This window comes from Rhincodon typus, chromosome 8 (assembly GCF_021869965.1).
Source record: "Rhincodon typus isolate 14 chromosome 8, sRhiTyp1.1, whole genome shotgun sequence".
NCBI classification, from domain to species: Eukaryota; Metazoa; Chordata; class Chondrichthyes; order Orectolobiformes; family Rhincodontidae; genus Rhincodon; species Rhincodon typus.
In genome coordinates, this window is record NC_063339.1 from 60,218,550 (window position 1) to 60,234,411 (window position 15,862).

Consider the following 15,862-nt stretch of genomic DNA (forward strand, 5'->3'; position numbering starts at 1 on the left):
CTACGATTTGAACCATGAAAGAAAGGTAACCATTCATTTTACCCAAGAGGAAGTGGGAAAAATCTAGCTTAGCTGCCATAAGTGGGTAAAACCCTGGAAGTGGGTAAACATTATTTTAAGTAATGGAAAGCTGGGAAATTCTGAAAAGTTTGGAAAGCCAGTAAACTGTACAGATATAGCATATTACAAAGAAACAGCACTGCAAAAAAAACTTGACAGCAGCAACTTATTACAGAACAGTTAGTAACACAACTTAAAGATTTATTTAAAAAATCAATACAATATTACAGAAATAGAGAGTTAGGAAGACTGACAATAAAGGAAACATTGCAACATTTCTTTTAAGAGGTGCACAAACTCAACAGTCATTCAATTTCAAACTTCATGGGTGAATACAAAAACACAGCACACGGAAGTAACCTTAAAGTAATAGATCTGAAACAGCTTTATACTCATAAGATTAATGATCATATTAAAGATAAATGTAAAAAAATTCAAAGTTAAAAAAGGACAATACAGAACACAGAATTGGACTTCGTGGAGGTAACAGTTCTTAAGATACAGCATTGCCTAAAAATTAATCACTAAGATTGAAGATGAGCAAGTGAATATAAAATTAAATTCAGTGGGTGCAATTGCAGACAAAGTTATTAAAAGACAGAACTTCAAAGAGAGTAGCTTTTGAAGATGTCCTAAAAGCTTTGATAATTACTTCAGTAGAGAAACAAATAAAATTATTGAATAAGCAAGATTTAACAGAAGAGTTCAGTTTACTGGGGATTAGGACATTTTTTTGCATGAATAAAATGAGTGGAAAACTTTGAATATGGAACTTTGAAATCAGAATTCATAGGACAGAATTGATGTTGGAATTCTTGATGAAACATTTTCAAATTTGTTACAGTTCAGGGAAAATTCTTCGATGGAAAAGGCCATTAAAATTGTGCTAAAAGTAAAATCCAGAAGGCTGAAATTGAGAGAAGTCCAATACAACCTAAAGAGAACTTTATGAGGTGTGGACACTCTCGAGAGATGACAAGCCTACATAGAGAACAAGGCAAAAATCTGACAAAAACCAGTGTCAGGGTTGTGGGACGACAAGTGCTCACAGGTACAGACAATTTATAGCCATTACTAAAAAATGCCACATTTGCACAATTGTAGGTCACTTCAGAACACGTGCAGAAAAAAGACTTAGTTTCAGAACAGTGGAAATACGTACGTAAAGAGGTTGACACAATAGAATATGTACCACCAATAAAAATAAATACACACATTAGATAAGATACCTTCATTGGGGAAAATACTCGAGGCATTCCTTTGGGATCTAGCTGATGCAGACGGACTTGAAGAGACAGAACTTGTCTACGTGAACGGACTTTATGTTGATTTTGTAATTGACACAGGAGCAAGTGTTACTGTCCAATCAGACCAGTCACCATTGCTGACAAAACTGAACTGTAGCATATGGAGGTGAGACTACATGGGGCAGGTTGATTAACTGCATAATGTCACTGCTTCAGATTTCTTAGGAGAACAAAAGCACTTTGACTACCTCCAGGGAACAACTGGTCCAGAAACAAACAGTTGTCAAACAATGTGTCCATTAATAAACAACTGTTAACCCACTAGTTGGGGGCAATCAGTAGACGATATCACTGTGGTTTCTAGACTTGTCGTGGAGCCCAAAAAAGAAGAATCTTTGAGAATGTTAGCGAGTTGTATAAAACAAACTAATGGGGCTAAAAGTGGGTAAGTTCCCTCGCTCTAATGGTTTGCATCCTAGGATTCTAAAAGAAGTAGCCACATAGATAGTGCATGCATTGGTCATAATTTTCCAAAAGTCCTTGGATTCTGGAGAAGTATCAGAGGATTGGAACACTACCAATGTGTCACCCCTATTCGAAAAAGGAGTGAGACAAAAGGCAGGTAACTGAAGGCCAATTAGCCTAATATCTATTGTTGAAAAGTACTAGAATCAATTATTAAGGAAGTCATTGCTGAACATTTGGAAAATCATAGTCTAACAAGACAGAGTCAGCATGGCTTCATGCAAGGGAAATCATACCTGACTAATATACCAGAATTTTTTGATGACATCTCAACTAGCATGGAAAGAGGGGAAGCAGCAGACGTGATGTATTTGGATTTCCAGAAGGCGTTTGACAAGGTACCTCTCAAAAGGTTAAGTCATAAAATAAGAGCCTACAGTGTTGTTGGTAGTAGATTGGCATAGGCAGAGAATCGACTCATGGGCAGGAATTAGCGAGTGGGGACAGGGGGTTCTTTTTCAGGTTGGGGACTTGTGAACAGTGGGGTTCCACAGCAATCAGTACTGGGACCACAACTGTTTACAATATATATTAACGTCTTGGAGGAAGGAAGCAAATATGCTGTAGCTAAGTTTGCAGATGACACAAAAATAGGTAGAAAGGCCGGTTGTGACAGGGTTACAAACAGTATACAGAGACATATTAAACATTAAGTAAGTGGGAAAAAAGTTGGAAAATAGAGTATAATGTGGGAAAATAAATTTGTTCATTTTGGAGGACAAAAGAACAGGATATTATGTAAATGGAGAAAAACTTCAGAAAGCTGCAATACAAAGCAAATTGGGGACAGTTGTGCACAAAACACAGAAAACCTAGTACACAGGTGCAGCAGGTAATCAGAAAGGCTAATGAAATCAAAAGCAGAAATTGCTGGAGAAACTCAGCAGGTCTGGCAGCCTTCTGCGGAGGGAAAACAATTAAACTTTCCGGTCTAGTTACCTTTTTTCAGAACAGGGTCACTGGACCTGAAATGTTGACACTGCTTTCTCTAAAGTTTTGTTTTGCGAAGAATTGTAACTCAGGTTGTGGATGAGGTTGTAAACTTGCTCACCGAGCCGGTATGTTTGATTGCAAATGTTTCATCACCCAGCTAGGGAACATCATCGTCAGTGTGCCTCCAGTGAAGCGTTGGCGTTCTGTCCCGCTTGTTACTTATATGCCTTGGTTTGCCGGGCTGGTTGGCATCACGTCTGGTTCTGTTTTTCAGTGGTTTGTATATCAGGTCCTGTTCAATGTGTTTCTGATGGAGTTCTGGTTGGATTCGCTGGCATGTCTCTGTTTGGTTTGTGCTATTATGGATGTATTGTCACAGTCAAATTTGTGTCCTTCTTTGTCTGTATGTACTGAAAACTGGTAGTGTCTCTTGATGGCTAGTTGGTGTTCATGTATCCTTATTGTCAGTTTTCTTCCAGTTTGGCCTATGTAATGTTTTTCACAATCTTGCATGGTATTTTGTATATTATGTTAGTTTTCTTGGTTGTGGGTATGGGGTCCTTTACATTTGTCAGTAGCTGTCGCAGGGTGGTTGTTGGTTTGTGGGCTAACCTGATACCTAGGGGTCTGAGTAGTCTTGTGGTCATCTCTGATATGTCTCTGATGTATGGTAGGGTGACTAGTGTGTCTGGCCGTATTGTGTCTTCTTGTTGTAGTCTGTCACGGAGGTAACAGCAGATTGTGCTTTTTGGGTATCCATTCCTTTTAAAAACTCTGTGTAAGTGCTCCTGTTCTGCTTTTCGCAATTCCGGATTGCTGCAGTGTGTTGTGGCCCATTTGAATAATGTCCTGACGCAGCTTCGTTTGTGTGTTGGAATGGTTACTGTTGTGATTAAGTATCTGGTCCATACGTATGGTCTTCCTGTATACACGAGTCTGGAGTTTCCCGTTGTTCTTACATTCTACCATTATGTCTAGGAAGGGTAGTCGGTTACTGTTCTCTTCTTCTTAATGGACAATACATTCACAATAGCATGAGCGAAACAGAGACATGCAAGGGAATTCTTGGAGGCCTGGCATTCCAACTGAACTCCACCAACAAACACACTGAACTGGACCCGATATACAAACCACTGAAAGACAGAAGTAACGGAAGTAATGCCAACCACCCCAGCAAACCGAGGCATATAAATATCAAGGCCCAGGCCTTTCAGTATCCCCTCACCTTTCTAAACTTCATTGAGCATAGACTCAGAGTCCTCAAACATTCCTCATATGTTAAGCCTTTCATTCCTGGGACCATTCTTGTGAACCTCTCTGGACCTGCTCCAGGGCCAGTACATCCTTCCTGAGGTATGGGGCCCAAAATTGCTCACAATACTCGAAATGTGGTCTGACCAGAACTTTATAAAGCCTCAGAAGTACATTCTTGCTTTTATATTCTTGTCCTCTTGAAATAAATGCCAACATTGTATTTGCCTTCCTAACTACTGGCTAAACCTGCAAGTTTACCTTAAGAGAAACCTGGACTAGAACTCCCAAGTCCCTTTGCACTTCAGATTTCTGAATTTTCTCCCCATTTAGAAAATAGTGCACACCTTCTATTCTTCCTAACAAAGTGCACGGCCTCACACTTTTCCATGTTGTATTCCATCTGCCATTTCTTTTCCCACTTTCCTAACCTGTCTAAATCCTTCCACAGCCTCCCTGCCTCCTCAATACTACCTGTCCCTCTTTTTTTAAGTTGTTGTCACTGGAGCCTTTGTGAGTTAAGATACAGTGTAGTAGTGCAGTAACACAGTAAATCACCAAGGCTTTTTCTCAAAAAGCAGAGGAAGCAGGATCTTTGTGCATTTAAGGCTGAGATAGATAGATTCTCGATCAGTGTGGGAATCAAAGGTTACGGGGCAAGAGCAGGAAAGTGGAAGTGAGGAGTATGTCAGATCAGAAATGATCCTATTGAATGGCGGAGAAGATTGAGGGGTCAAATGACCCACTCCTGTTCCTATTTATTATGGCCTCGTGGATAGCATAAAAGTAATGTTTTATATGGTGTAGAAGAAACAGTGGCCAGCTAGCCATGATAGGCTCAATCAAATTTGAAAATGAGATTAAAACAGTTGCTTGTGTACGACAGGTACAGACTGTGCCATTGAACGAATGAGTGAACCTAATGTAATATGAATGTTAACACTTCCAAAACAATTACCTTAGACAACATGCTTTTTTACTTCATTGTTAAGAATTACATAATCATGAATTTAACTATATTACTTTTACCATTAACCCATCTGCCCCTTGTCTGACTTTACAAATGCGGGAGTATGATGGAATAGTGTGCAGCTCCGACAACACTGTTCAAGTTGACAGGATGCTAGACAAAGCAGTTGCTAGATTGGCAACCCATCCACCATCTTCAAAATTCACTCCCTCCACTACCAATGCACAATGGCAGCAGTGTGCACCATCTACAAGATGCACTGCAGCAACTCACCGAGTTTTCTTCTACAGTACCTTTCAAACCTGTGACTTTTACTGCCCAGGAGGACAAGGGTTGTAAATAGATGGGAACACATCCACTTCTAAATTCCTCTTCAATCCTGATTTGGAAATATATCACGGTTCCTTCAGTGTCACTGGGTCAAAATGCTGGAATTCCCTCCCTAACTGCATTGTCTCTACAGACACCCCAACGACAGCTGTGGTTCAAGAAGGCAGCTCACCACTATCTTATCTGGAGCAAGCAGGGATGGGCAATAAATGGTGGTCAATCTAGCAATGCCCTCATTCGATGAATGAATAAAAGTAATGGCATTCTAAAGACTCATGACTCTCTCTAAAAGAAAAGTGCCCCCCATTTTGTCTTAAATGGGCAACTCCCTATTTAAAAAAGAAACAGATCGTGGTTTTGTTAAGGTGTTGGCACTGGAGCTTTGGTGAGTTAGATGTAGTGCAGTAACTCACCAAGGCTTTTTCTCAAAAGGCAGAGGAAGCTGGGTCTTTGTGCACGATTAAGACAGAGATAGCTAGATTCTTGACAAGCAAGGGGATGAAAGGTTGTTGTGGGTAGTTGGGAATATAGTCATCAGGTTAGCCATGATTGTACTGACTAAAAAGAGCAGACTTGACGAGCTAGGTCCTCCTCCTAATTAATTACTTGGGAAATGCTCTAAATAGAAAAAAAGTTAACTGTCACAATTGTAAATTTTGGAAATACTGACAGGGCTTCATGCAACAGCAATCGCCATCCTATCTCCCTTTGACAAAACAAAACTAGACTAAAATGAGGAACATTTTAATAAATTATGCATTACTATCTATTGCAGAAGTTTTTTTTTAAAACAGACAAATACTTGTGATTAAACAAAAGGGGTTTAAAAAAAAATTTCTTTATTTTTACAATATGCACTTTAAGTAAAATCCTTACTGAGACTAAATTTCATATCCTGACCAGTCTCTCCTGCACCAAAACCTCAGTGCATGGTGATGTCGATTGTTTTCAGTGATCTGCTAGCATAGGTCAATCTTATAATTTAGCTTCCAAATTAACAGTGATTTAGACTTGTAGCCTATATGTAGAATGCCTTTAAAAATTACCCTGAGGCATCCCATTTATTGTGGAATATTAGACTTCAGTGATCAAGATTTAAACTAGCTTCCTAGTCTTGAATGTTCTTTTAAAACCCAGTTAGCACTGGAGAGGAAAAGTCATAGACCCTGGGGTTTAGATTATGTGCCAATAGTGTGAGATGCACTGTGCGTTATATTGGGGAAGAGGAAGAAATCAAATCAGTTAATTGGAACCAGCATCTATGCTAACCATGAAATACTCTTGGTTGAAGAAAGGTGAAAGTAGAGTCAGAAAGTCACACAAAAAAAGATTATGAAGACCAGGAAAGGTGAGCATCTCAGAAACTAGCTGTGGCCTATTGAATATTTCAACGTCTACCTTAATAACATGCTTCCCAATACAACTACAAGACAATGTTTTCTTTCAACAATCAAAAGTAATAAAACATACTTCTCATACTCCCCTTTGGCAATTGCTACTTTATGAGGCATATGCAGATCCTTTTCTGTTGGATCAAAGTTCTCAACTCACAACATATACCACATTTTTTAGGACATAAAAATGTTCACTGTGTAAGGCATTTTAGCCATTTGGCAAGTCCTTGACTCATCTCTCTCTGAAGTATTTTTCCTAAAGGAAAATCATTCTGTGTTACATGCAAATATGTGCTACATTTGAACATTTACGGCAAAGAGACATATTTGTATCTCTGAGATACAGGCTTGAAATCATGTTGGGTACATTATGACAAACATGGTATAACTAAGTTATATTTAGAAAAAAAAGTTGAGGAAACATAAATGGATACATCATTAATAACGTAAATAAATAGATAAATGAGTCTTTCTAACTTAAGGTAGATTTGGCTTAATTATTATGAAATGCAATTCATCTTTATTATTTTCAAAATCTTAATGGACCATAAAGCAAATGCAATAACACACAGGATACGATTGCTTACCTCTTGTGTGTGTTCTTTTAGGTTTTCTTGCCAGATCTTTTCAACAATGGAGATGTATTTCTTGTCTGAGACATAACAGCTTGCCAGCAAGACATGATTTAGATTTGTTCCACTTTTCATAGCTTCTAGAACTTTTTGGACATGGCTCAGCGAAAGTGCAGCCTCAGATCTGACACCCCCTTTGCTAAGTTGCATGGTGCATGGAATCAATCCAATCTGACCAGCACAAAATATTTCGTTTCCAACCTAAGATAAATAAAAGTCATTAACGTGTTGATCTCTATTAGGAATGAACTATTTCAAAATCTTAAACAGAGCCAACGGATTATATTAAAACTGTGTGCATATTAACTGTAGTGCAGATCCTAAAGGGTTAGATAATGTATGCTGTTCAGAATCTGTGTTCAACAGTCCAGACGACGATTGCAAAAAAAGCACATTCAATTAATTAATTTAACAATGGTACTGCACATCAACATGTAAGAAGCACCCCTTTTCCTTACCTTCATTAATTTAACTCAAATCAAATTTTCTACTGAAGAATATACAGAGTGGGAAATTAATTCAAACTAAGTGAGTAAGGAAAACATTCCAACATACTTTGGGATGTAAGTGCTTTTCGTATTTGCACTCAAATACGAATCCAATTAAGTGAGACATGTATCTTGTATCTAAACATTAGCAATTTTCTTTGACAGCTTGGCTTAACTATATCGAATAGTTTGGACAAAGTAGCTTACTTTTTTATTTTAAAAGCATAAATTTTGTTTATGACAACGAGATGTGAATGATTTTGAGATAAGAAATTGTTATGATCCTGTTAATTAGCATCAAGGGCAAGCTCTGAGATTACATATAGCATGACTGGCTACAAACTAAACTGTCTGTTCCTCCTTAAAAACAAAAACAGAAGTTGCTGGAAAAGCTCAGCGGGAAATTAACGCTTTGGGTCCAGTGACCCTTCCTCAGAATTAGGTCGCCAGATCCGAAATGTTAACTCTGATTTCACAGATGCTGCCAGACATGCTGAGCTTTTCCAGCAATTTCTGCTTTTGTTTCTGATTCACAGCATCCACAGTTATTTTGGTTTTTATTGTGTCTGTTTCTCTTACCCAATGAATAGGCCGAAATCTCAAAGAGCATCTACCAAATTATGGACTTTAAGAAAGTGTCAAAATTGAGGGCAATGTCATGTTAACTGAGATTTTGTGGTCAGTCGTAAAGTGATGACACTTGTTACTGATCTTGAATAAAACTGACCAAAGGCCTAACAAGCTGAACGGCATGTATTTGAACTTTCCTGAAATTAACTTCACATTGTTGTCAGGTTTAAAATATTTCTGGTTTCCTGAAACACTGATGCCATCAAACAGGTTAGTCCAGCCAAACTCTCTGCAGAATGCTCTCAAACAGCAAACCAGAAAATGACAAGCAGCTTTCATCGTTTACTTGAAATAATTTTACAGGAAGTGACATAAAAGTGGACATATACGGGAGATACAGGTAGAAGGGGAAATGCTAAACATTTCTTGACGAAAAATAATTATTACTTTAAAAAAGTTATAGAATTTCTTTTCATCATGGTGTAGAGACATTTCACAGTCAACATTTGAAAATTACATTTCCCAGGCCAGAGAAGATGTTTGGCAGAAAATGCAACTCTGTACTCCATTAAAAAAAACCCCATAAAAATGTATTCCATGTGGTGAAACTTTTTCAAGGATTTTTAACAGTGAGAATAATAACACATTGCAATCAATTCAGCAATTGGGAGATGATTTCCAATTAGGGTGGCACTAAGTGAGGAAAAACAGGAATTACTAACTATAACTTCTGGATTTTCACATTTAACTAGTATGGATGCCAGATGTCGGTGTCATTTTTGCAGTATAATTTTGGCATTTTCACTGTCATTATAATTTAAGAACTAAGGCTGTTATGCTTCCACATTCTCTTTGGGAGTCAGATGAGCTTGCACAATTCTCAGAAAAGATCCTTAAAGAATTACACAGAAGTTAAAATTTTACCCTGTCAAGGTGGGAGAAGGGACATTTCAAATGCAAGTGCCCATAGGCTTAAAAAAAAGATATAAAACTGCACTAAACCGATAATAAAAGATTCAAAGCTTGAAATGTTTTTATTGAAAAAGAAAACAAAAGTTGATTAAAATGGTACTGTTTATTTAAACCTATCATGATGTAACAGATATGCACTGAATCAGAAGCCACGTCACACGAATGTGATGTAGTAGATTTGTTTTATAAGCATAATTTTATTTTTCTCTTTCCAACTCTTTGTTTTAGGACAAGTGCTCATTCAGAAAGATCAACCATTTTTTTTGTATCCGGGGAGTACTTAACAAGAAATTATAATTTTTACATTAATTTATGTTTAGGCATGGTGCAGTCTTGTCCCTTATCACAATGCATAAATACACATAAGGATGCTGTGTAAAAACATACAAATAGGAACATAAGTAGTTTGTTATAATATGATAGAATTCTTCATCAGGATTGAAAGTGATGTAATTGATTCTGAAACTAGGGTCCTGTATTTAAATACAGGAAACTGCAATGCTATGAGGTGCAAGTTGGCTACGATAGATTGGGAAATGCTACTTAAAAGGATGACAGTGGAAAGTTAATGGCAAACATTCAATTGTCTATTCCTGTCTGGCGCAAAAGTAAAATGGGAAAGGTGGTTTAGATCCAAGGAATAGACATACAAATTGGCCAGAAAGACACACAGATCTGAGGAGTGGAGCAGTTTAGAATTCAGCAAAGGAGGACAAAGGGACTATTAAGATTTGGGAAACTAAAGTATGAGAGTAAGTATGCAGGGAAGTTAAAATCTGACTGTAAAATTTTCAATAGGTATAGGAAGAGAAAAAGATTAGTGAGGACAAATATAGGTCCCTTGCAGTCAGAAACTGGGGTATTTGTAGTGGGGAACGAAGAAATCGCTGACCAACTAAATATTTACTTTAGTTCCATTTTCACAAATAGCATACCAGAGATGTTGGGGAACACAGAGTTTAATGAGAGGGAGGATTTGAAGGAAATCAGTTTTAATTGGAAATTGATGGGATCAAGAGCCAATAAATACCCAGGATCTGATAATCCACATCCTAGAGTTCTTAAGGAAGCAGCCCTAGAATTAGTGGATTCATTCATGGTCATCTTTAGATTCGTTAGATTCTGGAACAGTTCTAACAGGTTGAAAGGTAGCTAATGTAATCCCTCTAGTTAAAACGGGAGGTCGAGAAAAATACATGGGAATTCATAGAATCCCTACAGTGTGGAATTATAGACCATTCAGCCTAATGACACTAGTGGGGAAAATGCTAGAGGTCATTATAAAAGATTTAATAGCGCAGCACTTGGTAAACAGTGACAGGACTGGACAGAATCAGCATGGACTTATGAAAGGGACATCATGCTTGACCAATCTACTGGAATTCTTTGTGGACGTAACCAGTGAACTCATGAGGGGGAAACAGTGGAAGTGGTTTATTTGGACTTTCAGAAAGCTTTTGACAAAATCCCACTTAAAAGATTAGCATGTAAAATTAAATCACATGGGATTGACGTGTTGTACTGAGATGGGTCAAAAACTGGTTGGCAAAGAATAGGAATAAATAGGTCTTTCTTCCCAAATGGCAGACAAATAAAGTCCTACAGGGATCAGAGCTACAATCCCAGCTGTTCACAAAATATATTAATGATTTAGATGAGGGAACAACATCTCTAAGTTTGCAGATGACACAAAGCTGGGTGGGAAGGTGAGCTTTAAGGAGGATGCAGAGGTGCTTCATTGTGATGTGGACAAGTTGAACGAATGGATAATGCGTGGCAGATGTGGTATGATGTGGATAAACATGATCAGTTTGGCAGCAAAAACGGGAAGGCAGATTATTACCTGAATAGCTACAATCTGAGAAAGGCGAATGTGCAACAAGACCTGGTGTCCTTATACACGAGTCAGTGAAGGCAAGCACACAGGTGCGGCAAACTGTAAAGAAGGTAAATGGTATGTTGGCTTTCATGCTGAGAGGATTTGAGTACAGGAGCAGGGATGTGTTGCTGCAATTGTTTAGGGCCTTGGTGGGACCACACCTGGGGTATTTTGCACAGATTTGGTCTCCTTATCTGAGACACAACGTTCTTGCCATAGAGGGAATGCAGCAAAGATTTACCAGACTGATTCCTGGGACTGGCAGGGCTGATGTATGAGGAAAGGTTAAATCCGTTAAGGTTATATTCACTGGAGTCCAGAAGAATGTGGGGGTATCTCACAGAAACCTCTAAAATTCAACAGGACTAGACAGGGTAGATACAGGAAGGATATTTCCAATGGCGGCATGTCCAGAACCAGGGGTCATAGGCTAAGGATATAAGGATTTAGGACTGAGATGAGGAAATTTCTTCACCCAGAGAGTGGTCAGCCTGTAGAATTCACTATTACAGAAAGCAGCTAAGGCCAAAACATTGTATGATTTCAAAGAGTTGGATATAGCACTTGGAGCTAATGGAATCAAAAGATATGGGGGAAAAATAGGAACAGGGTACCAAGTTAGAGGATCATCCATATCATATCTTTGATGCCCTGTCTCAATAACACCTTTCCACACTATCCCAAATGCTTTAGTATCCAAAAAAATTTCAATCCTTGTCTCGAATACACATATTGACTGAATTTCCACAGCCCTCTGCAGTAGAGATGTCCAAAGGTACACAGCCCTTAGTACAAAGAAATTTTGTCATCTCAGTCCCAAATGGCAGACACATTATTCTGAGACTGTGAATCCCAGTGACGGGAGACTGCTTCCCTACACCTAACCTGTATTTTGATTGTGAACTGAAATGGGAAAAGGACTCTTTCAAACAAAAAATTGGTTCTCTCAACAGCTGCTGCATACCTAGTCTAGCTATAGCCATTAGAGTTGGACCAACTCTGTCAGTAGTGGTGCAGCGAGCTATTTTTAGTGGTGGACTTTGAAGTCCCTCATCCAGTGTTTTCTTGTTACCATCATTCTACCAATTAATGTTCAACACGGAGGAATACCGTTTCATTGAGTGGTGAGGATGGCACGTGCTAATCAGCAGAAGGCTTCCTTGCCCATGTTTGACCTGATGGCACAAGGCGACATGGAGTGCAGAGTCATTGTTAAAAATTCCCAGAGCAACTCTCCTCCAAGTGCATTCCACATGCTCCTTTGTGGTCAGTCCTATCAGTGGTTTATGGCATATTCAGGGATGGTGATAGTGGTGTATGGGACACTGTCTGTAAGCAGTGATTCTGCAAATATGACAATGTTATGCAGTTGTCTGTCGAGTCTGTGGCAGTGTTGGCACAAATGTCAACAGGGCTGTGCTTGCTGCTGTAGTTTCCAGTGCCTTAGTCAGTCTGTGCGAATTGTCCAATTTCATTCTTGTTATCCAATTTTGTGGCAGTCCAAAAACTGAGTGGCTTATATAGCCATTGCTGAGGGCATGACCTTCTCTGGAAGGCATTGATGAACCAGATGTTTTGTTTTTAACGACAATTGTTTCATGCTCAACATCAGACTAACTTTTACTTACAGATCCTATTTTATTAACTGATTCAAATTTCTCCATCAGACGTGGTAGGATTTGTTTGAATTCTCAGGGACCTGACTTCAAGGAAAACAGCAGCATTTGTTCAACAGTCTTCAATTCATTCTAAGGATTTCGCAGAGACACTGCCGCTGAAATTTCTCTCGGGCTCTAATGTGCTCCTGATCCTGTTTTTTGAACGTTACCTAAATAAGCCTGATTCAACTCACGTCTCGTCAGGCAAATATTCCACTGCCAATATATGTTGAAGAAGAGACTCTATAAAGTGGACTACTTCCCACATTCTGGCAGCTTCCTCTCTCAAACGATGCCATCAGTGATGAGGGGATGCAACATCAGATCAATTTGGGAAGTACTTCAGCTTTTTATTCTATTTAGAAAACAAAACCTTTATACTATTTTCAGAAAAATCATTGCAATACTGGCGAAGACAGCTAAGTGCTCGTATTGGGAGAAACATACTGTTTTATTTGTTTCCCAAGACTTGGGAAGAGGAACCCTCCTGGATGTGAATGTATAATTTCCTGCCATATTATTGAAGAATTTAATAGTTTTACTTTCCTACTCAACTTCAGGTTAAAAAATAAGTCTTACTGAATGCATACATAAACTCAAAAGACCTCAGCTTGAGAAAGAATTCAGAGAGAAAAGAAATGAGCAGGCAGAGTTAAGAGAGAATTATAAAGTTCTGGAAAATGTTTTAAACAGCTTTTTAGATGTATTACTGACAGTAACGTTTGTAATTGCTTGGGAGCACTCAACTCAAAGAGACATGTAATTGAAGATTTTCATCTCGCACTCATCAGGATTAAAGCACAAGAAAACCAACTTAGAAAGGAAACAACAAATTATACAGCATGAGAAAAGGGTACTGACTAGTTGGACTGTGGTTGGCATGGAACTGCTGCGGGAACTGTTATTTGCTTTAGTTAACTAATTAAATTCAAACCAGCCAGGCTGAGTCTGTTTGGTTATTGGATTGCCATGGCAATGCAGCAGGATTTGGCAGGATCCACAGTACTTTCTTCACTGTAAAAGGTTCAATGTTTAAACATATTTAGTTTGTCTACAAAGAACAGGACCCCGAGTGTGAATAAATGTAGCTTCTGAAAGGTGCAGATGAATCACACCATGAGCCTGGCTGAAAATTTTAAATGATTTCCACAGTAATTCTTAGCAAAATCAGGTTATTTAGTTGCCCAAAGCAGAATTACATATGATGTTGGACACCATATTCTGAGTTTTCCAGCTTGATGCAGACAGTCAAAGGGACAGTGGTTTGATATGGTCCACCAGCCATTGGAATGTAAGGCCTGTGTACGTGGCATTACATTGGCATTGAAACCCATAAAGAATATTACTCATTTGCGTGGTGGGCAGATGACTTTTTGGCTTGATGGCAGCATCCTGTTAGTAGAAGTTTATATCTAGAACATTGTTTCCTGTACTTTTGTGTGGGGCTGGGGACCTGGACTGAACGGTCATGGGGCCTTTTCACTGGAATGTTGCCCCTAACACTTCACTCAATGCTTGTGGGTGTGACAAATGAATGTTGGGGGCAATGTTCCAAATGACAGGGTTTCATGGTTGCCTGGTTTGGGTCTGGGGCCCCAGGCATTGGGTTTCTGGTGCCACGATTTAAGCCACAGAAACCCAGAGCTCTTCTATTCGCCAGTCCCTTTCCCTTTTCTTTCTTTCTTGTTTTCGTAGCTTTTCTTTTCTTCCCATTTCTGCCCTACCTACAGACTGGAGTTGAGGAGCGGAGTGAGCACAAGCCGAGTCCAGTGGAGCGAACGGGCCGAGTCCAGTGGTGCAGCGGAGTGAACGGGCTGGGTCCAGGGGTGCAGTGGAGCGAACGGGCCGAGTCCAGCGGTGCAGCGCAGCAAACGGGCCAATTCCCAGGGCAGCAGCAGGGCGAGTCTTGGATGGAGGCCAGCACACGGAGGCAGCATGGCCTTGTGCTCCAGGGCTGGCAGGCACAGACTGGCACTTAAGTACTTATTGTCACTTATCATCAATCTGGACTTTTTCAACTGTTCCCATGCCAATCGTTCTTTTATGCTGTAACAACACTTTTTGTTTTAAAACTCTGTAACTACACTTAAAAGTATCTGAGCCATGTCCTCTGTACCTAAGATGGCACCGAAGGGCAACATTACAAACTTTTCACTGCGCTCATTCGAGTGCATGTGACAGTACAGGATATTCTATTTTGAGATTTCCATCATCTGCAGTACTTTGCTCTTTGTTATGCAGAAATAGTTTTTCTTAAAACAAAGTCACTGTTAACTCTCTGTTCTCTCCTTACTATGTTGCATTATATCCTCCTCAAACTTTTTTTTGCCTTCCATCATACACAATAATCTTTGGCTACATATAATTTAAGACCTGGAAGCATGGAATATTTTCAGAAACAGGGCTGAAAAACATAATTGGCTGCAATTAAAGGCATAGTATTGATGCCAATCAGTTCTAGCTATTAAGAGATAACAAGGTTTAGAGCTGGATGAACACAGCAGGCCAAGCAGCATCATAGGAGCAGGAAAGCTGATGTTTTGGGCCTAGACCCTTCTTCAGAAATTTCTGAATCTGGAATTTTATGCAAGCCTCAGTAATTGTTGCTGAACAAAGAAATATTGGCTCACTCATGCCCTTCAGGGAAGGAAATCTGCTATTCTTACCTGGTTCAGACCTACATATGTCTCCAAATTCACAGCAATGTGGTTCACTCTTAACTACTCTCTGAAATAAGGCCGTAAGATACAGGAGCAGACATAGGCCATTCACCCCACTGAGTCTACTCTGCCATTCAATGACTGATCTGATAATCCTCACATCCAATTTCTTGTCTGTTACCCATAACCCTTGATTCCCTTATTGATTAATAGCATATCTCAGCCTTTAATATGCTTGACAATAAATTTCTGAAGAAGGGTCAAGGCCCGAAACATCAGCTTTCCTGCTCCTC

General features: G+C 39.2%; 1 protein-coding gene across 1 annotated transcript in view; it reads right to left on the minus strand.

Annotated features, from left to right (window-relative positions):
- The window catches only part of LOC109927510, a 72,719-nt gene extending 65,180 nt beyond the window's left edge, over positions 1–7,539 (minus strand). The window contains exon 1 of the mRNA XM_020527539.2: positions 7,298–7,539. Within this exon, the coding sequence (XP_020383128.1) occupies positions 7,298–7,492 (195 nt within the window). The 5' untranslated portion in view covers positions 7,493–7,539. The remainder of the gene's footprint in view (positions 1–7,297) is intronic.
- Positions 7,540–15,862: the final 8,323 nt, after the last annotated feature.